Genomic DNA, 25220 nt, shown 5'->3' with positions numbered 1-25220 from the left:
CCAGGAAGTCTTCCTGAGCCACTCCAGCTCTGAGCATCATCAAATGCAGCAGACTGCAAACACTCAGGAAGAGAAATGAGACAGAGAGAAGAATGGGGGACAGCCTTCCCTGACCCCAGCTCCTGGACCAGGAACAGAGTCTCATCTTGTCCTTTCCACCACATATCAAGTGGGATTACTTTCTTACAAATGGGGGAACTGCAGCTCAGAGAGGGTCACATATTCAACCTGGGCCTGCCTGGCTCTAAAACTCATGCTTGTGCCTGAAAGGGGGCTGCTGGAGAAAGCAGAGGACCCCTGTGCAGCTCAGTTACAGAAAAGGATGCTCCTAACAGTGTGCCCTGGGGCCCAGAGGACCCCTAGAAGCTCTGGAGGTCAAAGGGGAGAGTGCCCAGTGCATAAGGAGAGGGCCACACCTGGGGTCAGGCTTGACCAGGGCAATGGTCGGGGGGCGGGGAGGAGTGGGGGTGGGAGCAGCGAGGCCCACTCCTCCACCAGCTCTGCAGGACCTGAAGCCCCTTTCCTGATCTGGGCCTCAGTTTCCCCATCTACGGGGTAGAAACTGGCCTAGCCCGGTCTGCACATTACAATCACATGGGAAGCTTTTATAAGTAAGCCTGGTCCCTCCATATTTGAATTGATAAACTGTAGATCCATGCAATGCAATATTATTCAGTGATAAAAAGAAATGAGTTATCAAGCCGTGAAAAGACATGAAGGAAATGTAACTGCATATTCTAAACGAAAGAAGCCAATCTTTTATTTCAAGGCTACATACCGAATGAGTCCAACTGTATGACGTTCAGGGAAAAGGTAAAACCAAAAAGACAGAAAATGGCTCAGTGGCAGCCAGAGGTTAAGAGAGAGGGGGGGAGGAATCGGTGGATTGAGAAGGACTTCTAGGGCAGTGAAACTACTCTGTATGATACAGTAAAGGCTGATATACGACGTTATGCATTTGGCAAAACCCACAGAATGTACGACACAAAGAGTGAACCCTAAACATGAACTATAGACTTTAGTTAATAATAAATTAACACTGGTCCATCAATTTTAACAAAGGTACCGCACTAATGCAAGATGTTAATAAGACGGAAAACTGTATTGTGGGGAAAGGAGGTATATGGGAACTCTCCGTACTTTCTGCTCAATTTTTCTGTATACGTAAAACTGCTCTAAAAAATGAAGTTTATTAATTTTTTAAAAAGTGCGTCTGTGACCCCCTGACTAATCAACTCAGCATCTCCAGGCTGTGGTCCAGGTAGGTATGTTCTAAAAGCTCCCCAGGTGATTCTTTTTTTTTTTTTTTTTTTTTTTTTGCGGTACGCGGGCCTCTCACTCTTGTGGCCTCTCCCGTTGCGGAGCACAGGCTCCGGACGCGCAGGCTCAGCGGCCATGGCTCACGGGCCCAGCCGCTCCGCGGCATGTGGGATCTTCCCGGACCGGGACACGAACCCGTGTCCCCTGCACCGGCAGGCGGACTCTCAACCACTGCGCCACCAGGGAAGCCCTCCCCAGGTGATTCTAACATGCAGCTTGGGTTGGGAAGGTCCAGGGTACACCGTTCTCTCTGATTGGCTTCTGTGGGCCTGAGGGGTCCTACAGAGTGTGCGTTCTCAACAGGGGCAATATTGCCCTAAATGCGTAATTGGTTCTTAGCAGGTAGGTTAAGAAAAACAACAACGTCTTATATAAGGCATAGGTATACATCAGCACATAACAGAAATACAGGACATCTGTGGACTTAAGTTTTCATAAAAGGGACGGTTAGAGGAAAAAAATGTCTAAAAAGTCTCCTTGGGCAGGGAGGCAATAATGAAAATTAGGTTGTGAAATACCAGTGGAAAGATACCCCGGAGGGATTTCAAGAGGGAGGATGGGGTTGAGAAGGCCAGGCTCCTGCCCCCATCCCCAGCCCCCATTCAATCACAGAGATAATGTGAGCAAAGGATTCTGCTGCTTTAAAAAGTAATAACAAAGTACAAACCCGTTAGGTGACCCAGCATCCAAGCTTCCAGCAGGACCACCCACCCACCACCTGCCTTGAGTGCCAGAGGCTGCATGGGCTCTGCAGCCAGACTGCTGGGTCCCCATGCAACATCCTGCACTTATGCGCTCCATGACCTTGTACAGGTCACGTCACCTCTCTCTGTCCCAGAGTCTCATCTGCAGAATGCCGAGACAGCAGCACCACAAGGCATCCGTGAGATGATCCACATAAAGGGTTTAGAACAGAGCCTGGCACACAGTAAACACTCAACGGACATCAGCTCCCATTACAACTGATGACAGCGACGGCACGGTTTCAAATCCTAGATGCCAGCTGCCCTCAGATGTGCCATGATTTTATATATTTCCTTGAAAGTGAAAAGGCTGCTAATGAAACAATGAACCAGCGTGGATTTGAAGACACATCTGATTTCACAGATGCCGACATGTGAAAAAACGTGCCTCTGAGAATGATCAGTTTCCATAATTCAGAGCCCTTCTCAGGCTCCACTCAAGTTTTCAAAACCCACAGGCACAGCAGGCATTTAAAAATTGCTATCGAGGGCTTCCCTGGTGGCGCAGTGGTTGAGAGTCCGCCTGCCGGTGCAGGGGACACGGGTTCGTGCCCCGGCCCGGGAAGATCCCACGTGCCGCGGAGTGGCTGGGCCCGTGAGCCATGGCCGCTGAGCCTGCGCGTCCGGAGCCTGTGCTCCGCAACGGGAGAGGCCACAGCAGTGAGAGGCCCACGTACCGCAAAAAAAAAAAAAAAAATTGCTATCGAATTCCAGTCCTCATCCCTGTTGGGATTACCCATCCACACCTCCATCTCCCCAGCCCACGGCCTAATTCCTGCATACACAGCACACACAGCTTCCTTAGGGAAGCAACCGACGTGGGGGGCTTTCTAAGGAGCCAGCCCTGGAAGAGCAGAGCACAACCTTCCCACCTGGTCTCCTTTCTCTGCCCCTTCCTTTCCTTGTAGAGTGAAACCCTTTAGTGTTTCTACCCCACACTGGGTAAAGTACTCTGGGGTTGAAAAAGCCATTCTGAAGGATCATACAGCTTCTCCCAAATCCAGCTACAGGACAGGGTTTGAGGACAATTCTGCTTCTCTCCATTTTCAAGGGTGAAATGTGATCCTTTCTCTCTCTCTCTCTCTCTCTCTCTCTCTCTCTCTCTCACACACACACACACACACACACACACACACACACACACACACACACAGCCAGGGAACTGAAAACCCTTCTTGCCTGGACAATCACTTCCAAATGTGGAGGGACTGTCTGGCTAAGCTTAACATCGTGATGTGGCCCTCCCTCTGCTCCCTCCCCAGGGTCTCCATCCTCCTTTCCTTCCACCCCGTCTCCCAGCAAGCTGGCTGCTTGGATACAACACTTGGCAGGTAGTTGAGGTCATCCCAAAGGGACCACCATCCATACCTGTAAGTTTGGAGGAAATGTTGGTCTGTGGGGATGTCTGAGCTGGAGGGAAAACACCAAGTGGGAGTCAGACCCGTTCAGCTGGACTGAGACCTGTTGGGAGGGGGAGTTGGAGAAGCACGGTCAGAGGGAGCAGGAGAATGAGATGCAGAATCCCAGAAGGTGGCTCGCTGGCATGGAGGAGGAACAGGTCATCCCAGAGTCTGCCCCAAACCCGGGCCCCACAGCAGATGCCAGAAGCCACCACCCTCCCTGGATGGTTCTCAGCCTAAATCTCACTGAGGCTGCATTACTCGGAAGCTTGAGAAGTGAGGCCCAAGACACGGGGCTGGGAGGACAGCTCTGGGACCCTGCACCCCCTCCTTCACCTGCCATGGTGCCTGCTCGTGCCTCCCATGTCCACGGCTGCCATTTATTTGACCCTGGCCATGAACTAGGCACTGGGAAGCTGGCTTTACAATTATCGTCTTATTTAATCATCACCCCTGCTCTCATATGCTGGTATTACTATTCCCATTTCACAGCTGGAAAAACTGATGCTCAGAGGGGTTAAGTAATTTACCCAAGGTGACACAGCAAGTCAGCAGTGGAGCTGGGATTTGAACTTGGAAGTTCCTTGGAGATGGGAATAGAAACACAGTCATCTGTGCAGCCCTGGCACATCACACAGAGCCTGGCACACAGCAAAGACAATCTGTATATGGTGAATTCATGAATAGACCTACAGTGGCTGCTATATATTTACCAAAATGTATTTCCTTTCCCTCCAGGACACATGGCTAAAATTACATTTCCCAGCCTCCCTTGCAGCTGGGTGAGGTCATGTGATGAGTTCTGGTCAATGGACTGTGGGCAGGAGTGGCATGGACTACGTATGGGCCTGGCCAATGAAAACCTCCTGCATAATTCTCACCCTCTTTCTCACCATCCACCAGCTGGGCAGAGCCACAAGGTGGAGGGAGCCTGGGTTCCTAGTTGACTGTGGAGCAGAGCCACACTGAACCGTGACGTGACTGGGGAATAAACTTCCACAGTAAAGCAAACTTTTATTACAATAGTGCATCTGATTCATCACATGCACACTGCCAAAATAAGGTCTGTGCTGTCAGTTTGCCAGGGCCACCCTGCCACCTCCTGTGCTGTCCCATACTGGACACCTGCTCGCTAACATTAAAGCCCCTCCTCCCTCAGCAAGGAGGCAGAACTCGGTCTTCTGACCTGGGACGTGACATTGTGGTTGATGGCAGCCCGTGCATCCACACCGCAGTCAAATGCTCCCTGGTGACTCCGCCTGAAGACAATGTCCCCATCCAAACTCACGGCCTGGGGGAACCTCAGCTAGGAAGGAACAGACAGTACCCTTTACTCTCACCAACAGTCAAGTTCTGCCTGGAGGCCACCAACCAGCATTTGCCCGATGCGGGGATGGGTACCTGGGAGGAGTGAGCCACCTCCAGGGCCAGGCTGTGCCAGACTTGCCCACGCCGAGATCGGTCATGGTGCAGACCCTTTAAGTGCAGCAAGACTTTCTGGTTGACTTTCAGAGTGACCTCAACGTCCTTGTTCCTGGCCTGGGTGTACAAGAACCAACGGCCCTGAGAGAGGGGACTTCCCATCGCTGAGTGCCCGCAGAGGCCACCCATGGAACCCAGTTAAAGTGGTTCCCAAGATTGATGGGTGAAAGCACAGTCTACACTGTCCTGCTCACAGGAGAGGAAGTGCAGGGCAGGTACACATGGAGTCTTTGAACAGGTATGATAAACTCCAGAGCCCACAGGTAGGATGAGTGGGGTGGGCTTGAGGGCCTGTGTCTCATTCACAGGGAGTGTCCTGGTATTAGTCTGTTCTATTCACTGCTATATTCCTAACACTCAGCACAGGACCTGGCACATAGTAGGTGCTCAATAAATATCTAGAAGAACGCAGAATCACTAGTTGTAGTTGTAGCCTGAAACCCCAAAGCCACGCTAAGTGGAAGAACGTTTAACTCACAGTGTGGCAGGCAGAATAATATTCGCCCTCCCAAAGACATCCATGTCCTCAACCCTGGAACCTGGGAATTTGTAACCTTACAGGGAAAAAGGGACTTTGTGGTTAAGGATCTCGAGATGGGGAGATTATTCTGGATTATCCAGTGGGCTAATCACAAGGGTTTTTTTTTTCTTTGTTTGTTTTGGGTGGTTTTTTTTGGCCATGCCATGTGGCATGCAGGACCTTAGTTCCCCGACTAGGGATTGCACCCGTGTCCCCTGCAGTGGAAGCATGGAGGCTTAACCACTGGACTACTAGGGAATTCCCATCACAAGGGTTTTTATAAGAGGGAGGCAGTAGGGTCACAGTCAGAGAGAGTGGAAGATGCTACTCTGATAGCTTTTAGCAAAATGGACCATGAACCAAGAAACATGGGTGGCTTTTAGAAGCTAGAAAAGGCAAGGAAACAGATTCTCCCCTGGAGCCTCTAGAAAGAATGCAATCCTGGCAACACCTTGATTTTAGCCAAGGGAAACCCATTTTGGATTTCAGATCTCCAGAAATGTAAGACATATTTGTGTTGTTTTAAGCCGCTAAGTTTGTGGTAATTTGTTATAGTAGCAATAGGAAACGCATACACGTAGCTAATCACTTATTCACCCAACAACCATTAGCTTCTGCGCACACAACGTACAAGTAGCAGGTTGCCACCTTTTCCCACCTGTGCTGACTGAGAAGTTAAAAATTTCTTGCCACAGAATTTTATCATTGGTGTACATCTTTAAAAGAATACACAGCTTTATTTTAGAGCCTGGATGGAGGGAGAATAAACAAAGGTCCAAGAGAAGAGAAAAATGTGTGTCATTAAACAAAGACAGGGTTTTTAAAAGAACGGACAGTCAAATTAAACTACATTAAAGGATCCCCATCTACTTGGGTCTAGCCTGTTGTTGGCGGGTGGGTCAGATCTTCCGATTTTTTTTAAATTAGAAGCAGAGATCCGGGTTTTACTCCCAGTCTTCTGATTTTAAATGTTGATAATTTATTATTTTTTTAATTTAAATTCTGACCAGGCCAAACAAAACACATCTGCAAGGTTGGATTCGGCCCATGTCACCATTTTGCAATGTCTGGTTTAGAAAACAGTACACATCACTGGGAAACATTTCTGCAGGTGTTCTGGGTGGCCATCCTGCCCGCTGTTTCCCCTCAGGAGCTCCAAGAACTTCAGCTCCTAAACCTGGAGGCTGCTTACAGCCCACTTTAACAAGCGGGGAAGTGAGGTCCCAGAAGCACAGGTCTCCATACTCAACAGCTGGCCCGGTTTCACCCTCAGGCCTTTGGATATCCCACAAGGGAGAAACCACCACTATCTTCCTTGTCCAGGGCCCAGCACACAGTAGGTGCCAATAAATGCTTGCTGGAGAATGGAGTCACCTCCCAGAGATGCTACTCCTAGAGGGGTCAGGAAGGAGACTTGGATGAGGGCCTATGGCCATGTCGTAAGTACTGGAGAGAGATCACTGTACTACACTTTGATCCTCAGAACCACTGTGTAAGAGGGTTGCTGTCTCCATTGTACAGACGAGGAAACTGAGGTCCAGAGACAGGAGATAATTTGCTAAGGACACAGAGGCAAAATGAGGTTCACTCCTAGGAAGACTAATGTCAAGTAGGTTGGATCAGGCAGAGAAAGTGGAACAGAAAACTCAGGCAGGGGAATGTTTTGTTCATCCAGCTGAGAGAAGATGACAGCTTGAACTGGGGACTGCTGGGGTGAAAAGGTCTCTGGGATCCTCACTTACGATGTGCCGGTTCCACGTAACCACGCACCCCTCCAAGTTCCTGGGGATGGCCTTGCCGTTGTATGGGTGGGTCAGGCCCGCGCAGACCTGGGAGGGACAACCACACACACACACATACACACACACACAGATGGGTCAGAGGCAGGTGGGGCCCTCCCTCCCGCTCTCAGGCCCCTTCCCACTGCACCCTGGAGCCCACTCACGTATGGGTGCCCGGCCTGGTAGCCCAGGACTACGGTCTGCAGGGTCTCCTCCTGGCCATCCAGAACAACCCTTGTCTCCAGGGAGTAACGCTGGTGCTGCCTGTCCGCCGTGAAGGTCTCCTGCAGGAGGATGCTTTGTGGGATGGGCAGAGTCCACGGGTGCCTGGCGTGGAGAGGGGGAAACAGGCTGAAGTCATTAACAGGCTGGCAGGGTCAGGGGACAACTGTGGCCCAGGGACTCAGACTGGGCCTGTCACTGTCTTGCAGAGTTAAGACTTTGTCACAGACAGGAGAAGAACATCAGGACACACATCAGCCCTGTGCGTTACATTTGCCAATCAACACCCATTCACCATCCCGCTGTGTCCTCTCGACAACCCAGTGAGCTGGACACAGCTGGGGTCACCACTTGGCAGCAGAGACCCAGGGTCCAGGCAGCACATGGGGTCTGGGGTCACACAGACTGGGGCTGGAATCCAGGCTCAGCCTTTCACTAGCTCTGTGACCTTGGGCAGCAAAGGACTTGATTGACTTCTCTGTACCTCAGTCTTCCCATCTGTCAAGTGGGGGCTAAAATAATAATACCCAACTCACACAGCAGTGGAGTTATTAGGGATAATGTATGTGCCACGAATGCAAACACCCTAGGGGCAAGGATTTCTGTCCTTTTTATTCTCTGCTGTTCTCCACAGGCCCAGAAAAGTGCTTGGCACATACTAGGTGCTCAATAAATATAAATGAAATAAAGAAATGAATGAGACCTTTGCAAATGACAGTGGCTGTTACTTTTGGGTTATTGCTGTTGTTTTGACAGTAGATGGCTAAGGTCCCTCAGCTGGTCAGTGCACAGCCTGGACTTCAGGCTGTTGACTCCAACCCTGTGCTGTTCGCCCCCCACAAAGAACAAGCTTTTTAACCCCTGTGCCTCCAAGAACTGAAATGGTTCCCCAGAGCAGCTTTCAGGCTGGGGTGATGAGACTGATTTCTGTGCCCACCGTAGCACACTAATGGAAGGGGGTGAGGGACATGGGGGCTTTTGGGCGGGGGGCAACTCGTCTCTGAGCTCTGGGTTCTGTCTGGGCCCCTCTGGCAGCACTGCACACCCTGCTCCCTGGTGATCCTCCATGCTGGAGAAGGGGAGACCCAGGCCGGCACCGCACCTCAGGGGAATCGGCCTGGGGGAAGGGGCCAAACATACCTAAGGAAGAAAGTCCCCTGCTTCTGGTACAACCTCCTGTCTTGCATTAGCTCCTCCAGTTCGCCCTCCAGCTGCAGGCCCTGACGCTGGCCCCCGGCACTGGCCCCCAGAGCCGTCAGCAACAGGTAGCTCTTCCATGGCTGCAACGAGGACCAGGCCGATGCAGAGGGATGCCCGCAGGGTCCAAGCTGCTAAACACCCTGCGCCGGGGGTCACCAGGGGCAGCTCCCACTGCCCGCTCATCACCCTGGGGATGACCACCCGAGAAGGGCTGCTGCCTCCACCTCATCGGACCACGAGGTGGCACAGGGACACTGCCATGGCCAGACCTCCCCAGGTGCCCAGCAGGAACGAAGGACTTGGGCTTCCAGCTCCAGGTGGCTGACCTTTGCTCTGAGGTCTGTGCTAATATGGCTGGGGCCCATTTTACAGATAAAGAAACTGAGGCTCAGGGAGGCCCAAGGTCATAGGCCAAGCTAGTAGCCCTTTCCCATCCCAGGTGATGGATCTGGGGTCTCTGGATGGCAGAGCCTCCAGCACGGGCCGCCTGGACCCCTTACCTGCTCTGTATGCCTGTAGGCCACCGTTAAATTCAGCTCCTGCTGGGGGCCCTTCAACCAGCCGTGAAGGATCTTACGGTCCTGGCTGTTCTCGGCATGGATCTCACCCTGCCCTGCTGCACTCCAGGCTGATTCTACTTTACTCCAGCTGCGAAAGAGGCTCTGTGCCACGGCTGTCACTGTGGAAACCTGCAGTGAGGGTGAAGAGGCTGACCAGGGTCTTTGCACACCCTATTTCCTCCTCCTGGGATGCCCTTTCTCCCCAGTCCCACTTGGTGAACTCCCACTCATCCTTCAAAACCCCTCCAATGCCATCTCTGCGAGGTCTTTCCCGATGGGTCCAAGCAGAATTGGTTGTTCCGTACAGGGTCATGAGGAAAGAGGAAAAACTGCTCTCTCTCTCTCAACCCCGAACAGAGAGTGAATCTGAGTTATCAGAGAAGACCATCCCTTCCCCTCTCTTCCCTTCAGCTCAAGGAAGGAATAGGATCTACTGAGCCATTGTTATGAGCAGGCAGGGTCTCTGTGTCTTGAAGGGCACACGCCTGCAGGTGGCTTTCTGTCCCTGCATCATCGTCATGGTGTTCAGAGCCCTGGGAGGAGTGTTACTTTGGCTTGCGCTGGGGCTGGGGGAGGCACAGCACTTCAGCCCTGTGCTGTGCTGTGTACCCCAGCACAGCGCCCTTGGCACAAGCCCTACTAGGAACATCAAGGTGCCTCGTGCCCGGCTGGCCTCTGTCCCTTGTTCACGCAGCTCCCTCGGGGGACTCACGAGGAGAGGTGACAGGGCCAAGATGGGCTTTGGGAATTACTGAACCTCCTGACAAATACTAGAACTCCCCAAGACCTTACCCCCTATGTCACCGACCTCAGGTCACCCCCAGAACCTGCAGACCCTTCACTGCTGGCTTCCCCATTTCAGCAAACGGCACCTGCTTCCACCCAGCTGCTTGAACCAAAAACTTGGGGTTACTCGTCTTTTCTTCACCCCCTCCCCCAACCAATCCATCAGCAAATCTGTCAGCAAATCAGTCAGCTACACCTTCAAACCACCAGGCCACCATCTGCCCCTCCCTGGGCTGGGTCATCTGAAGGAACAGGCTGGTCAACCCCACCCTGTATCCTGTCCTGGGTCTATCTGTCACACAGCGGCCTCCTCAGGGTCCCTAAGCTTGCCAGGAGTCACCTGCTCCTTCCGACTCCACTGGTGCCACCTGGCCCCTGCCTCAGAGGGGACTGAGCTGTCCCCTAGCACGCCCACCGAGCTGCCTCCTTCTGGGCCCCAGGCCTGGACCACACTGTGTCCGCTCATCATCCCAACACAGGGAGAGGCTTGATGTGCCAGGTTCCCATGTGTGACACCAGGGAAGTCCTTCTCTGGTTGGTTTTCTTCCAAACTCTGTTATGCTTCTATGGCCAAACGATCAAATGTGTGCAAAGAAGCAGACTTACACTGAGCAGGTGGTGGGAAACTGACCTACATCCTTGAAGTTTCCGTTCTGGATTTAAGCAAAAGCCTGATGTCTACCTGTTTCCGAGGTACCACTTCAAACTACTTTAATATTTTACTTTATCAGCTGCTAAGCAAGAATATGGGAAATTGAGATTTATTTTGTTTCCCTCTCCCAAACTCACTTGGCAACAAACTCTGAAGAATGTTAATAGCGTGAGCCAGATGTCACACATCTGCGACCTGTTACCGACCCCGGACCTCGGTTTTAACCCCCTGCACAGAAGATCTAAGCCGCAGGAAATCAGGCTCCCTGTCTGCGGGGGCGGGAGTGAGGGGCAGGTGGTGTGGCCCAGCATGCTCACCCGGAGGTAGGTGGTAGCTGGGGTGTAGACGTGGACCTTGCCCTCCCTGTGGAGGCCCTGGCTCTTGCAGGCCATGTTCATCACCAGATTCTTGAGGGTCCAGGCCTTGCCCAGCGTCAGCTCCACAACAGCCTGGAACGTGGCTCGGTGGGGCCAGTACAGCCTGTGAGCCGCCGAGACCATCAGCCATGGACTATCCAGGTTCAAGGCTCCTGAGAGAGGCAGAGAGGAAGAAATGGCATCCCCGGCAAGAGGGGAGCTTTTGAAGAAGGGTGCGCAGGCAGCGAGCTAGAGGCTCCCATAGTCTCATCACGGTCACTCTGGGTGTATCTCAAAACTTGGAATGGGACGGAGCATGAGGGAACTTTCTGGAATGATGATAACGTTCTGAATTTTGGCAGGCGCTTGGGTTTCACGGGTCTGTGCACCTGTCGAAACTCATCAAATGGTACCCTGGAGATGTGTGCGATTCGCTCTAGCTAATGATATAATACTGAAATGTGTAGGGGTGAAATTGTACTGAAGTTTACAACTTAATTTGACCTGCACCAACAAATAAGATGGATGGATAAGTGGGCAGATGTGTAAGAAGGCAGGTGGAGTAAAATGTTAATGGCAGAATCTAGGTTGAGAGTATGCTGGTGTTCAATGCACAACTCTTTGCACTTCTCTGTATGTTTGAAATTTTCTCATGATGACATATTAGACAAAAGAAATGCTGGGACAGTTGGAGAGGGGGCACTGGGGTGTGGTGATCAAGAACATGGCCTTTACTCTTCCAAGCTGTGTGACCTCTTCGAACCTGTGCTTCCGTCATCTGTAAAATGGGTACAACAGTACTGATCACTGGGTCTTGGGATAGAGGAAGCACCCATTCAGAAGAGTAAAGACCAATCGTCACCATCATCAAAAAGTTGACATTTTGCGGGCTTCCCTGGTGGCGCAGTGGTTGAGAGTCCGCCTGCCGATGCAGGGGACACGGGTTCGTGCCCCGGTCCGGGAAGATCCCACATGCCGCGGAGCGGCTGGGCCCGTGAGCCATGGCTGCTGGGCCTGCGCGTCCGGAGCCTGTGCTCCGCAACGGGAGAGGCCCGCGTACCGCAAAAAAAAAAAAAAAAAAGGTGACATTTTGCATAAACTTTTGCCCTTCCACGATGAACTAAAACCAGGTTGCTGGACCCCTCTCATATTTTGTAATGAATCCTCCCAATCACTCAAGGACTAATTCAGTAAATATTGCTCGAGACACTTAGGACTCGGCAGTGAACAGGGAGGCATAGTCACTGCCCTCGTGGAACTTGCAGTTTGGGGGTGGTAAGGGGATGGGGGAGGGATCGCGAACAAATAAACATACACTGAGACCCACCTAAGTAGAAAATGCTGAGTGCTAGGAAGGAAAAGAAAGAGGGAGTTAGACTAAGGTCAGGCAGGTCAGTGAAGGCTCCCATAAACACGGAACCATTGAGCTGAGCCCTAAAAGAGAGGCAGTGGAGTGTGCCAAAGGGAAGAAACCCTCCCTCACCTCCTGCTGGAGATGGGAGACTCACTATGTGGGGAAACTGAGGCGGAGAGGCCAGGATGCAGGGAGATCCAACACAGTGAGGGCAGTGGGTGAGCTGCCAAGTTGAGAACAGGGAGATACTGAATAGAGAGCAGCTCAATGCCCTGCCCTGAGGTACCAGTGCCACAGGAGATGGGAAGGTTGCTCCACAGAAGAACAGAACAACTGAAAAAAAAAAAAAAGGTCCACAGATATGGGCCCCAGGTCCTCAGGGAGAGCCAGGACCCCACCCAACCACGCAACAGGGAAGCCCACCAGTCAACAAGAGCACGTCCACACGTACATATATACGACGGAATACTACTCAGCCATAAAAAGAATGAAATAATGCCACTTACAGCAACATGGATGAACCTAGAGATTATCATACTAAGTGAAGTCAGAAAGAGAAAAACAAATACCATATGATATCACTTATATGTGGAATCTAAAAAAATGATACAATTGAACTTATCTATGAAACAGAAACAGACTCGCAGACACAGAGAACAGACTTGTGGTTGCCAAGCGGGTGGGAGGTGAGGGAGGGATGGACTGGGAGTTTGGGACTAGCAGATGCAAACTATTATCTATAGGATGGATAAACAGCAAGGTCCTACTGTATAGCACAGGGAACTATTCAATATCCTGTGATAAACCATAATGGAAAAGAATACGAAAAAAATGCATATATATGTATAACTGAATCACTTTGCTGTACAGCAGAAATTAACACAACACTGTAAATCAACTACACTTCAATAAAATAAAGTTTTTAAAAGACAGCACCACCCCCACACACATAGAGCATCCTTCCAAACAAGTTCCAAGTGACCAACTCTTAAACAAAAGCACATATCCAAGTCTTGCCTGGCATGTGGGAAAAGCCACTAGCAGGAGCTTCAGAAATAAAAAGAAAAAAGAAACTCAGGGAGAACAGACCAAAGCCCCCCAGTTCTATAACTTATGCTCTCAGAGAAGAGAAGATAATGCATTCATGGAGCAGGACACTCTAAGAAAAGAACTTTCAGGAACAAAAAATGAGCTCTTGGGAATATAAGCCAGCTAAAATTAAAACAACAGTACAGGGGCTGGCAGATGAAGTTGAGGAAATCAGCCCTCACAACAGAACAAAAGGGCAAAGAGACAGAACAAAGGAGAGAAAAGAAGAAAATTAAAGGCTTAGTTTGAGGAAAACATCTGACCAACAGGAATTCCAGAACACAGAAGGAAGGAAATTACCAAAGAAACTGTACAAGAAAATTACCAAGACCCAAATGGCGTGTCTCCAAATGGAAGGGCCTAAGTGCTCAGTACGGTGAATGAAAAGAGATTCACGCCAAGGCTCATCATCATAAGATTTAAAGACACTAGGAATAAAGAAAAGCTCCTGGAAGCTTCCAGAGAGTGAGAAAAGGGTCATAGACAAAAGATGATGGATCACAAATAGCACCAGACCTCTCAACTGATTCAAATCAACAGTGGAGCAATGTCTTCAAAAATCCCAAGGGAAAATAATGTCCAGCCTAGAATTCTCTATTCAGCCAAATCAAATAAAGACAGTGTAGGGACCTCCCTGGCAGTCCAGTAGTTAAGAGTTTGCCTTCCAATGCAGGGGGTGCGGGTTCCACCCCTGATCAGGGAGCTAAGATCCCATATATCTCGCGGCCAAAAAACTAAAACATAAAACAGAAGCAATATCGTAACAAATTCAATGAAGACTTTAAAAACGGTCCACATCAAAAAAAAAAAAAAAAGAGTTTAAACGTTCAGAGTTTCAAAATGTTTATATCCTGTTATAGGTTGAATTGTGTCTGTCAAAAAGATATGAAGTCCTAACCCCTGGTACCTCAAAATGTGACCTTATTTGGGAATGGGGTCATTGCAGATAAAATTAGTTAAAGTAAGATCATACTGGAGTAGGGGAGGCCCTAAATCTGATATGAGTGGTGTCCTTATATGAAGAGAGAAGTTTGGACACAGACACACACACACAGAGCACCATGTGACAACAGAGGCAGAGATTAGAGCAATTAGAGCTACAAACCAAGGAACATCGAGCATCAGTGGTCACCACTAGAAGCAGGAAGAGGCGGGAAGGATTCTACCCAGGGTCACAGAGAGAAAGTGGCCCTGCTGACACCTTCATTTCAGAATTCTAGTCTCGAGGACTGTGAGAGAATACATTTCTGTTGTTTAAAGCCACCCAGTTTGTGGTAATTGGTTAAAGCAGCCCTAGCTAATGAATGTATCTCCCATGTACCCTCTCTCAGGAAACTACTGGAAGATGCACTCCATCGGAACAAAAGAGTTAACCAAGAAAGAAGATGACATGAGTGCAAGAAGCAGGGGCTGTGACCCAGAGAAGTGGAAGGCACTTCCAGGATGATAGTGAGGGGATGCCCTAGGACTACAGCTGTGCAACTGGTCTATACTGGAGCAGCAGAACAGAGGCTCCAGGAAGAGGGTCTACAAGAAAAATATGAGAACCGATTGAAGCTGATAAGTGATCTGACGTGTTCAACAACCTGGAGAAGAATTTTGCATTGTTGCTAAAAATTCTGGGAATAATCAGTAGGAGGAAAATAGAAAACTAATCAAACAGGGAAAAAAGGCTCTTATAGCTCCAGGAAAAACAAAATGTTAGAATCCTAGTATACCATGTGCCTCAGCTGTGAGGGACATTTATCACCACAATGATGTAAACATTGAATATTAACAAACTATAACTCTTTTAGGGGGATGGAGGGAAATAGGCATGTGAAAAGGGCTGGTGTAAGAGTTAAATTTTCTTCCTCTCTAGTAAGAAATATATTGAGAATGCCTATGAAAGAAAAATCAAGAAATAAGTGTGGGGCTTCCCTGGTGGCGCAGTGGTTGAGAGTCCGCCTGCCGATGCAGGGGACACGGGTTCATGGCCCAGTCCGGGAAGATCCCACATGCCGCAGAGTGGCTGGGCCCGTGAGCCATGGCCGCTGAGCCTGCGCGTCCGGAGCCTGTGCTCCGCAACGGGAGAGGCCAGAACAGTGAGAGGCCCGCGTATCACAAAAAAAAAAAAAGAAAAAAAAAGAAGTAAGTGTGATTATTTTAAAAGATGGAGGGTCTGACGAGAAACAGCAAAAAGAATTTACAGTGCTTGCCATTTTCAGCAAAATTTGGGATTGGAAGACGTGAAGCAGAAATTACTGTATTTGCTATTAACTTTAACTTTTAAAAACTTAAAATTTTTTCAAGTACATATTACATGAACACAGAGAATATTATGAGCTCCCATATAACACTCAGCCATCTTCAACAATTACCAAGTCATAGTCTAATTCACTTTTTAAACTATGTATTACTTCAATAAAAATAAAAATTAGTTCAAAAAATTAATTCAAGGATAAAACCATGGTAAATTCATTTTCTAAAGGAGAGAAAGAGTGTTCCAGGGAGAAAGAACAGCAAGTGCAAAGGCCCTGAGGTATGTCTGGGGAACAGAAGAGAGGCCAGTGGGGCTGCAGGATGATGGGCAATGGGAAAAGTAGGGTGAGATAAGGTTGGAGAAGTAGGCAAGGCCCTGTAATGTAGAGCTCTATGGGTGAGGGTAAGAACGTGAGGGTAAGGACGTGAGGGTAAGGATGTGATTTTAAGTTTCCTGGGCCGCATGTGAGGTCTGAGTCTTGAATTACCCAGGCAAACAAAAGGGAAGGGTGTTCCAGTTAGTGGGCATGGCTTGAGCAAAGGCTCAGAGGGCAGAAATCTTCACCACTAGCCAAGGACACTCCCTAGATGACACTCACCTTCCCACTTCCACAGGGTGGCCCTGGATGTGTCCTTCCACTGCAAGCCTGCCACAAAGGGCAGCCGCCCATTGTACTGCACCTTCAGGTATGTGCTGCTCTCCACGTGGGGCTGGCGGAGGCTCAAGTGGTGCAGCTGCGTATGGAAATCCACCTGCCTCGCGGGCACCTGCAGCACAAACTGGAGGAGACCCACACCCAAGATGCAAATCAGATCATGCTGTTCCTGACCTAGAACATTCCATTGGCTCTCCACCGCAACCTGAGATCCCTGGCTACCAGGAATTGCCCCACCCCACCCCACCCCAAAAAGAAACCCTGCACTCATTAGCAGTCACTCCCCATTGCCTCCTTCCTGTAGACCCCGGAAACCTTTAACCTACTTTCTGTCTCTCTGAATTCACCGATTCTGGACATTGCTTACAAATAGAATCATACAGTCTGTGGCCTTTGGTGTCTGGCTTCTTTCACTTAGCATGATGCTTTCAAGGTTCATCCATGTTGTAGCAGGTGTCAGAAGTTCATTTTTATTACTGAATAACGTTCTATTGTGTGGATAAATCACTTTATTCATCCATTGATGAACATTTGGGTTGTTTCTCCTTTTGGGTTATTATGAATAATGCTGCTATAAATGTTTTGTGTGGACATAAGTTTTCAATTCTCTTGAGTACCTAGGAGTAGAATTGTTGGGTCATATGGTAACTCTGTGTTTAACATTTTAAGGAAACACCGAACTCTTTTTCCAGTCACACCATTTTATGATCCTACCAATATGAGTTCCAATTTCCCTGCATCCTCACCAACACTTGTTATTGTCTTTTTTTTTTTTTCCGTTTCAGCTATGCTAGTGGATTTGAAGCAGCATCTCACTGTGGTTTTGATTTGAATTTCCCTACTGACTAATTAGGTTAAGCAACTTTTCATGTACTTATTGGCCACTTGTGTACCTTCTTCAGAGAAATATCTATTCAAATCCTTTGTCTTTTTCTTGTTGAGTTGTAAGAGTTCTTCATATATTCTGGATACAAATCCCTTATCAGACATACGATTTGCAGATATTTTCTTCCCTTCTGTGGGCTGTTATTTCACTTCCTTGATGGTGTCCTTTGAAGCACAAATGTTTTTAAGTTTGATGAAGACCAAAGTATTTTTGTTATTACTTATACTTTCAGTGTCATATCTCAGAAACCCTTGCCTAATCCAAGGTCATAAAGATTTACTCTTATGTTTTCCTCTAAGAGTTTCATAATTCTTAAATTTAGGTCTACAACCTATTTTGAGTTTGTTTTTATATATGGTATGAGGTAAGGGTCCAACTTCATACTCCTACACGTGAATATCCATTGTCCCAGCACCATTTGTTGAAAAGACTATTCTTTCCCCTCTTCAATTATCTTGGAACCCTTGTCGAAAATCAACTAACTGTAAATACGAGGGTTTATTTCTGGATTCCCAATTCTACTCTGTTGGGCTATATGTCTATCCTTACAACACTACCATAATACTGTCTTAATTACTGTAGATTTGAAGTAAGTTTTGAAATCGATAAAAGCGAATCCTCTAACTTTGTTCTTCTCTTTCAAGACAGTTGTGTCTACTCTGGGTCCCTTGAAATTCCACATGAATTTTAGGATCAGCTTGTCAATTTTAGCAAAAAGATAACTCGGGTTTTGATAGGAATAGATGGGGACCATTGAATCTGTAGATCAATTTAGGAAGTATTGCCAACTTCACATTAAATATTCCAATCCAAGTACATGGGATGTCTTCCCATTTATTTAGCTTTTCTTGAATTTCTTTCAACAATGTTTTGTAGTTTTGAGAGTATTAGTTTTACCTTCTTTTGTTAAATTTATTCCTAAGTATTATTCTTTTTGATGGTAATGTAAATGAAATTGCTTTCTTAATTTCATTTTCAGGTTTTTCATTGCTAGTGTAGAGAAATACAACTAATTTTTGTATATTAATCCTGTATCCTGAAACTTTGATGAACTCATTTATTAGCTCTAATAGATTTTTAGGTGAGTTCATTCGGGTCTCCTATATACAAGATCGTATCATCTGTAAATAGAAATAGTTTTACTTCTTCCTTTCCAATCTAGATGCCTTTTCTTCATTTCTTTTTTCTTTTTCTTTTTTTCTTTCTTTTTGGCCTAATCACCTTAGCTAGAACCTCCAGCACAATGTTAAATACAAATGGTGAAAGCAGACATCCTATCTTGTTACTGATCTTAGAGGGAAAGTACTTAGCCTTTTGCCATTAAGTATGATATTAGTTGTGGGTTTTTCATAGATGGCCTTTATCAGGTTGAGGAAGTGCCCTTCCATTGCTAGACTGTTGGGTACTTTTATCATGAAAAGGTATGGCATTGTGCCAGATACTTTTCTGTGTCTATTGAAATGATCATGCGGTTTTTGTCCTTTATTCTACTAATATGATGTATTACCTTGATGGATGTTCAAATGTTACCAACCTTGCATTCCTGGGATAAACCCCATTTGGTCATGTTGTGTAATCCTTTTTATATATTGCTGAATTCAGTTTGGTAGTATTTTCTTGTGGATTTTGCATCTGTATTTGTAAGAGATAATGGTCTTTAGTTTTTCTTATGATGTCTTTCTCTGGTTTGGGCATCAGGATAATAATGGCTGCATAGAATGAACTGGGAAGAGTTTTCTCTTGACAGATCATTTAGTCCATTATTTTATAGTAAATTTATTTTATAGTAAATTAAGTCTGGCACTATTCAGTCCAGCCAAGAGCCTGAGGTTTGAAAGGAGGCAGACTGGACTTTCAATCCCAATTCTGCCACACAGTAGCTGTGAGACCTCAGCTAAGTCTGTTTACACCATTTCTCTTCTGTAAAGTGAGAACAGATAATTCTTGCCTCACAAGGATTAAATGAGATAATACAAACAAGGCCTCTGACACACAGTCTGGCAATAATTAATGGCTCACCATTGATCACTCTGCCTTTCCCTCTTCTACTCACTGTCAGCTTCTTAAAGATAAAGATTATCTTACTCATACCTGTCTCCCCAGAACCTAGCATGGTGTCTGCCACACTTATGAAGGCTTGCAGAAATGCTGCCACAAACCTCTAATCTCTTCACTAAAACCCTTGAAGCCAGATGTTTTCCAGAAATAAGAAACTTCTTCTGCTTCTGTTGACAGAAGCAGGGCATGATCAGAGGTAGGTAAGGTTATCCAAGGATGACTTCAATCAAGAATATGATTCAATAGGGGCTTCCCTGGTGGCGCAGTGGTTAAGAATCTGCCTGCCAATGCAGGAGACATGGGTTTGAGCTCGGATCCGGGAATATCCCACATGCTGCGGAGCAACTAAGCCCATGTGCCACAACTACTGAGCCTGTGCTCTAGAGCCCGCGAGCCACAACTACCGAAGTCTGTGTGCCTGGAGCGTGCTCCGCAACAAGAGAAGCCACCGCAATGAGAAGCCCGCGCACCACAACGAAGAGTAGACCCTGCTTGCCGCAACTAGAGAAAGCCCGTGCGCAGCAACGAAGACCCAACGCAGCCAAAAATTAATTAATTAATTAATTAACAACAACAACTCGTGAAGTTCTCCAAGGTCCATTGCTAAAGGACATACAACACGACTCACCAAACAAAACTAAGTGCTTGTGACAGCTCCACAGAGCAAACGTATAGAAAAAGATCTCCTTTCCAGTTCTCCAGATTATAACCATGGTTCTCTCCAGGCAGCTGAGGAGGGGACCAGGAAAAGGGATGTTAACTGTGAAAGGGAATTTTAGCCTTACTTTAAATGTTATATTTTTTCACAAGGAGAATTTATTCATGGAGTATTGGTATGATTTAAAATCAACGTAATACTTAGGAATGAAGTTAAGCAGGGAGGCAAAAGACTTGTACACTGAAAACTACAAAACATTGCTGAAAGAAATTAGAGAAGACATAAATAAATGGAAAGACATCTTGTGTCCATGAGTTGGAAGACTTAATATTGTTAAGGTTCAATACTACCCAAAGCAATCTACAGATTTAACGCAATCCCTATCAAAATCTCAACGGTATTTTTTTGGAAGAAATAGAAAAGTCCATCTTAAAATTCATATGGAATCTCAAGGGACCCCCAAATAGCCAAAACAATCTTGAAAAAGAAGAACGAAGTGGGAGGTCTCACAAAGCTACAGTAATCAAAACAGTATGTTGCGACATAAACGACAGACGCATAGACCAATGGAATACAATAGATTGCCCAGAAATAAACTCTCACATTTATGGTTGGGGGAAAGGACTGTCTTTTCAACAAATGGTGCTGGAAAAACTGTATATTCAATGCAAAAGAATGAATATACACAGTTTAACTCAAAATGGATCAGAGACCTAAACATGAGAACTAAAACCATAAAACTCTTAGAAGAAAACATGGGATTGAAAAGCTTCGTGACATTGGATTTGGCAATTGATTTATTGAACATGACACCTAAAACACAGGCAACAAAAGTAAAAATAAATAAGCTGAACGACATCAAAATTAAACATTTTTGTGCAACAAAGGATGCTACTCATAGAGTAAAAAGGCAACCCACGGAATGGGAGAAAATATTTGTAAACTATATATCTTATAAGGCGTTAATATCCAGAACATATAAAGAACTACAATTGAACAACCACAACAACAAAATCAAACAACCTGATTCAAAATGGGCTAAGGATGTGAATAGACATTTCTCTAAAGATGATAATTAAACAGCCAATAAGCCCATGAAAAGATGCTCAACGTCATCAATCACTAAGGAAACGCAAACCAAAACCACAAGATCCTCATACGCATTAAGATGGCTACTATAAAAAAACCCTAGAAATTAAGAAGTGTTGGTGAGGTTGTAGAGAAACTGGAACCCTTGTGTGCTGATGTTAAGATGGTGAAATGGTACAGCTCCTATGGAAAAGAGAATGGAAGTTTCTCAAAAAATTAAAAGTCGGATTATTGTATGATCCAGCAATTCCACTTCAGGATATACACCCCAAAGAATGGAAATCAGGGACTCATACAGATATCAGTACACCCATGTTCATAGCAGCACTATTCACACAAGCCACATGTGGAAGCCAAGTGTCCACTGATGAATGAATGGATCAAAAAAACGGGGTCCATCCATACAATGGAGTATTACCCAGACTAGGGAGGAAATTCTGACTCATGTTACAATGTGGATAAACCTTGAGGACATTATGCTAAGTGAAATAGGCCAGTCACAAAAAGGCAGATGCTATACCATTCCACTTATATGAGTTTACCTAGAGTAGTGAAATTCAGAGAGACAGAAAGTAGATTGGTGGTTGCAGGGCCTGGGGGAGGGAAGGATGGAGAGTTACTGTTTAATGGGTACAGAGTTTCAGTTCTATGAGATGAAAAGGTTCTTGAGATAGATGGTGGTGATGGCCGCGCCATATGAGGGTGCTTAATGCTGCTGATCTATATGCCTAAAAATGGTGAAAATGGTCAACGTCATGATACGTATATTTTACCACAATTAAACATTTTAAAAAACAATTGGGAAACTCAGAAAGGTAACGTGTGCCTTATAAGAGCACATACCCGTTCAGGGGCTAAGCACTCAGTTACTCCTGATTTACCAAAAAGAGCTCACCCTCCAGGAAAACCTGCAAGTGAACCGTTTCCAAAATGCATTTTTACGCTGGAAATCTGTATTTCCCAAGCCCCTCTTGCAAACTGCCCCTTGGCACACCAGCAAATGTTTAACTGCCCCAGGGGTGAGGGGGCTGGAGATGCCACAGGTAAGGTCTCTGAGCCTGAGTTTTAGCTCCTGCGTCCTTGCAACCAAGACCTGCAGGGACAGGCAGCGGGGCTGCCCAGCTGCCATGTGCAAGCTGAGCCCCAGGGACGCGGCTCTGCGGAGGCTGGACTCACCTCCATGAAGTAATTGCTCAGGGCTGGGCCCGAGTCGTTCTGGAAGGTCTGGTTGATGCGGAGGTGCCTCTTGTTGCGGCTGTCATCCCAGTGCCTCCCATAGCTCGCCTCCAGCTCCCAGTGGAGGTGGCCTGAGCCCTCCTCATGCCTCAGCTGGACCTGGGACACCCCACCAGGGAGACCCCCAAGGAAGCCTTGTGTACGCAGACCTGAGCCTCCTCACAGCCACCCGCCCTGAGATGCAGGCTTGCTTATCTGGGGTGACAGCTCCGTAGGAAGCACAGATTTTTTTGCACTGGCTTTGATCTTGTAAAATATTGCGTTAGAATACGATTCACCTTCACAGTTTCTGGTGTCCCCTTAAATTCTTAAATTCCCGAGGTGAAAAGCTAACCTGCCCCACGCTGGTCCATGCCCTGATAGGGAGTAGAAAGAGCCAGCTGCCATGGGAAGATGACTCCTGATCTGCTTCATATGAACCCCAAATCTCCCCCTCCCCTCACTCTACCACAGCAGCCTCCGGCTCCCTGGACAGATCCTCTGTGGATCAGGCCTTCCCACCTGTGGGCTCCTGGCAGCCACTGTCTCCTCCTACCTCTGAACCACAGGTCGAGGCAACACAGGCTCATCCATTTGTTCACTCACTGAACACGTTTTCCCCCAAGTACCAAGTAGATACTTCGCTGGGCACTAGATAGCCAGGAATGAAGAAGCCAGAAGCCCCCTCCCTTGTGGGGGCAACAGTTCAGGGGGAGAAGCAAACTTGTAACAATTAACAAAGGAACAGTCACTTCTCCCTTTTGCTCACCCCACCAGCCACTCTGATGAACTACCAGTTCTTTAACCGCTCCAATCACCCTCCAGCCCCAGGACCTTTGCACTTGCTGTTCCCTCTGCCTGTGGCACACTTCCTTGGGAACAGAACTATCTCGTATTTTAATTTTCAGCTTAAAATTCATTTCCCCCAAAGAAGCCTTCCCTGCTGCCCTGTCCAAATTAGACTCCCCTGTGCTACGCTCTCTCGGCCTCTGCCCTGTTTACCACCCATGGCACTTACGTTTCCCTTGATTTGGTCCATGTCTCTTGCTCTCTACCACACACCCTCCCCCAGCAATGGAATGGCAGAGACTAGGTGCTGTCTTAAGCACAGCTCTCCCCCAGTGCTGGGCATAGAGTAGGTATTTAATAAACACCAACTGAACAGGGGAAAGATGAGACTAAAGTTCCAATTCCTAATCCGTTCCCATTCACAACCTTGAGTAAATACATCTCTCTGAGGATGGGTTCAGGGTGCTCACCCACCACTTCCCTAACCCCGGGGGCTCTCTCCAGACCCCCCGCCCAGCCCCGGCACCCACCTTGTGGCTGAATGCTGGGATCTGCGTGCAGTGGAGCTCGTGGTCCAGCTCCAGCTTGTAGGTGGCCTCTGAGCCACTCTCCACCCGCAGCTTCTGCCTGGTGCTGCACTCCTGTGCCAGCTGCTTCGCCTGACCTGTGCAGGGCAACCCAAAAACCCCTGCCCTTCCTCTGCCAGGTAGCCCTCCATCCTCATTCCAAGCAGAGGAGCGTCCAGTACAGCCCAGCTTCAGCCAGCCCCCTGGATCTGCCTCACCTAATGTCACTCATTGGAACCTGCCGATGGGGAAGTTTTAAGAGACAGATTTATGTCCCCCCCCAACACACACACACACACACACACACACACACACACACACACACACGTAGTGTTTTTTGTTTGTTTGTTTTGGTTTTTTTTAACAGGCAGGTGCTCAGCTCCACACAAAGCCAGTGGAATGACTCACTAGCTAAGGAGCCTCACGGTGAGGCCAAAACACCCGAGGTGACAGTGGCACCTTAGCCCTCGGAGCCACAGCCCCAGGAGACTCGCCCGCAGCCAGCATGCGGTGCCGTACCCAGGAGGCCGTACTTGATCCCCAGGGAGCTGGTCCAGAGGCGGGCCCGCTGCTGCAGCAGGCCTTGGGTGCGCAGCCCCACAAGCCCTGGCACGAAGAGCTCGCCACCCAGGGCCACCACCTGCTGCCCTTCCTCCGCCTTCTTCTCCAGCAGTGCTGCGGGGAGAGCAGGCATGTTGTGGTCATGGCCTGCGCCCCAGAGACTGACACCCTACCCCCAGCACCGGGTGAGGAAAGGAAGTGGGAACCGCCCAGGTGGGTATCGCGATAGAACCAGTGCCTGAGTCTCCGCCAAGGAATGCTGCCATCAGGGCCACTGACGGTGTTTTGCACTGTCCAGGTGGCAATCCCAAAAGTCACTTTTGTGGGTCCAGACCAACAGTTTTAAATAAAGTAGAACAAAATAGAATAGACCAGAACATAAATGACAGTGTATCAGGATCAGGTAAATTTCACCTTCTGAAACTTGTTTCTGCTACACTGATATTCAGCCAGATCACACAGGTATAGCCATGAAGGTTAAAATATCAAAAATGCATAGGCTTCCCTGGTGGCGCAGTGGTTGAGAGTCCGCCTGCCGATGCATGGGACACGGGTTCGTGCCCCGGTCTGGGAAGATCCCACATGCCGCGGAGCGGCTGGGCCCGTGAGCCATGGCCGCTGAGCCTGCGCGTCCGGAGCCTGTGCTCCGCAACGGGAGAAGCCACAACAGTGAGAGGCCCGCGTACCGCCCAAAAAAAAAAAAATGCCAGCTAGTCAACAGCCCTAGCCACTCACATCACTCCCCTGGAATCTCCGAGAACACCCCACAAGCAGCATCGCCAGGAGGGCTCCAAGCCAGCTCTGGCACCAGGGTGGGCATCTGGTCAGATTGGTCAGTACCCAGGCCAGGCTGTGTGTTCAAGATACAAACAGTGCCCCATGCAATTCGGGTCAAAATGCGAAATGTGTTTTTTACACATTGTGTAACATGTAATATGGGTCAGAATCCAAACACCCCAAAAGGTGCTGGTGGACGGTTCCTGCAGAGCAGTCGAGCGCGTTGGAGGGGCATCTGGGGGACTCAGGCAGAAGCTGC

The 25220-nt window shown here is 48.0% G+C and overlaps 1 protein-coding gene across 1 annotated transcript in view; it reads right to left on the bottom strand.

Annotated features, from left to right (window-relative positions):
- LOC137206544 (uncharacterized) overlaps nt 1-25220 on the bottom strand; it is a 154994-nt gene that overhangs the window by 71318 nt on the left and 58456 nt on the right. Inside the window, exons 25-36 of the mRNA XM_067705236.1 lie at nt 24143-24298; nt 23588-23721; nt 22230-22388; nt 16306-16486; nt 10984-11195; nt 9169-9357; nt 8609-8748; nt 7411-7573; nt 7208-7294; nt 4865-5002; nt 4650-4769; nt 3432-3524 (exon numbers count right to left, since the gene is read on the bottom strand). Coding sequence (XP_067561337.1) covers nt 3432-3524; nt 4650-4769; nt 4865-5002; nt 7208-7294; nt 7411-7573; nt 8609-8748; nt 9169-9357; nt 10984-11195; nt 16306-16486; nt 22230-22388; nt 23588-23721; nt 24143-24298 — 1772 coding nt within the window. The remainder of the gene's footprint in view (nt 1-3431; nt 3525-4649; nt 4770-4864; nt 5003-7207; nt 7295-7410; nt 7574-8608; nt 8749-9168; nt 9358-10983; nt 11196-16305; nt 16487-22229; nt 22389-23587; nt 23722-24142; nt 24299-25220) is intronic.

This window comes from Pseudorca crassidens, chromosome 15, assembly GCF_039906515.1.
Source record: "Pseudorca crassidens isolate mPseCra1 chromosome 15, mPseCra1.hap1, whole genome shotgun sequence".
Classification (NCBI taxonomy): Eukaryota; Metazoa; Chordata; class Mammalia; order Artiodactyla; family Delphinidae; genus Pseudorca; species Pseudorca crassidens.
Note: the sequence above shows the minus strand (reverse complement) of the source record. Positions and strands in the feature narration are given on the sequence as shown.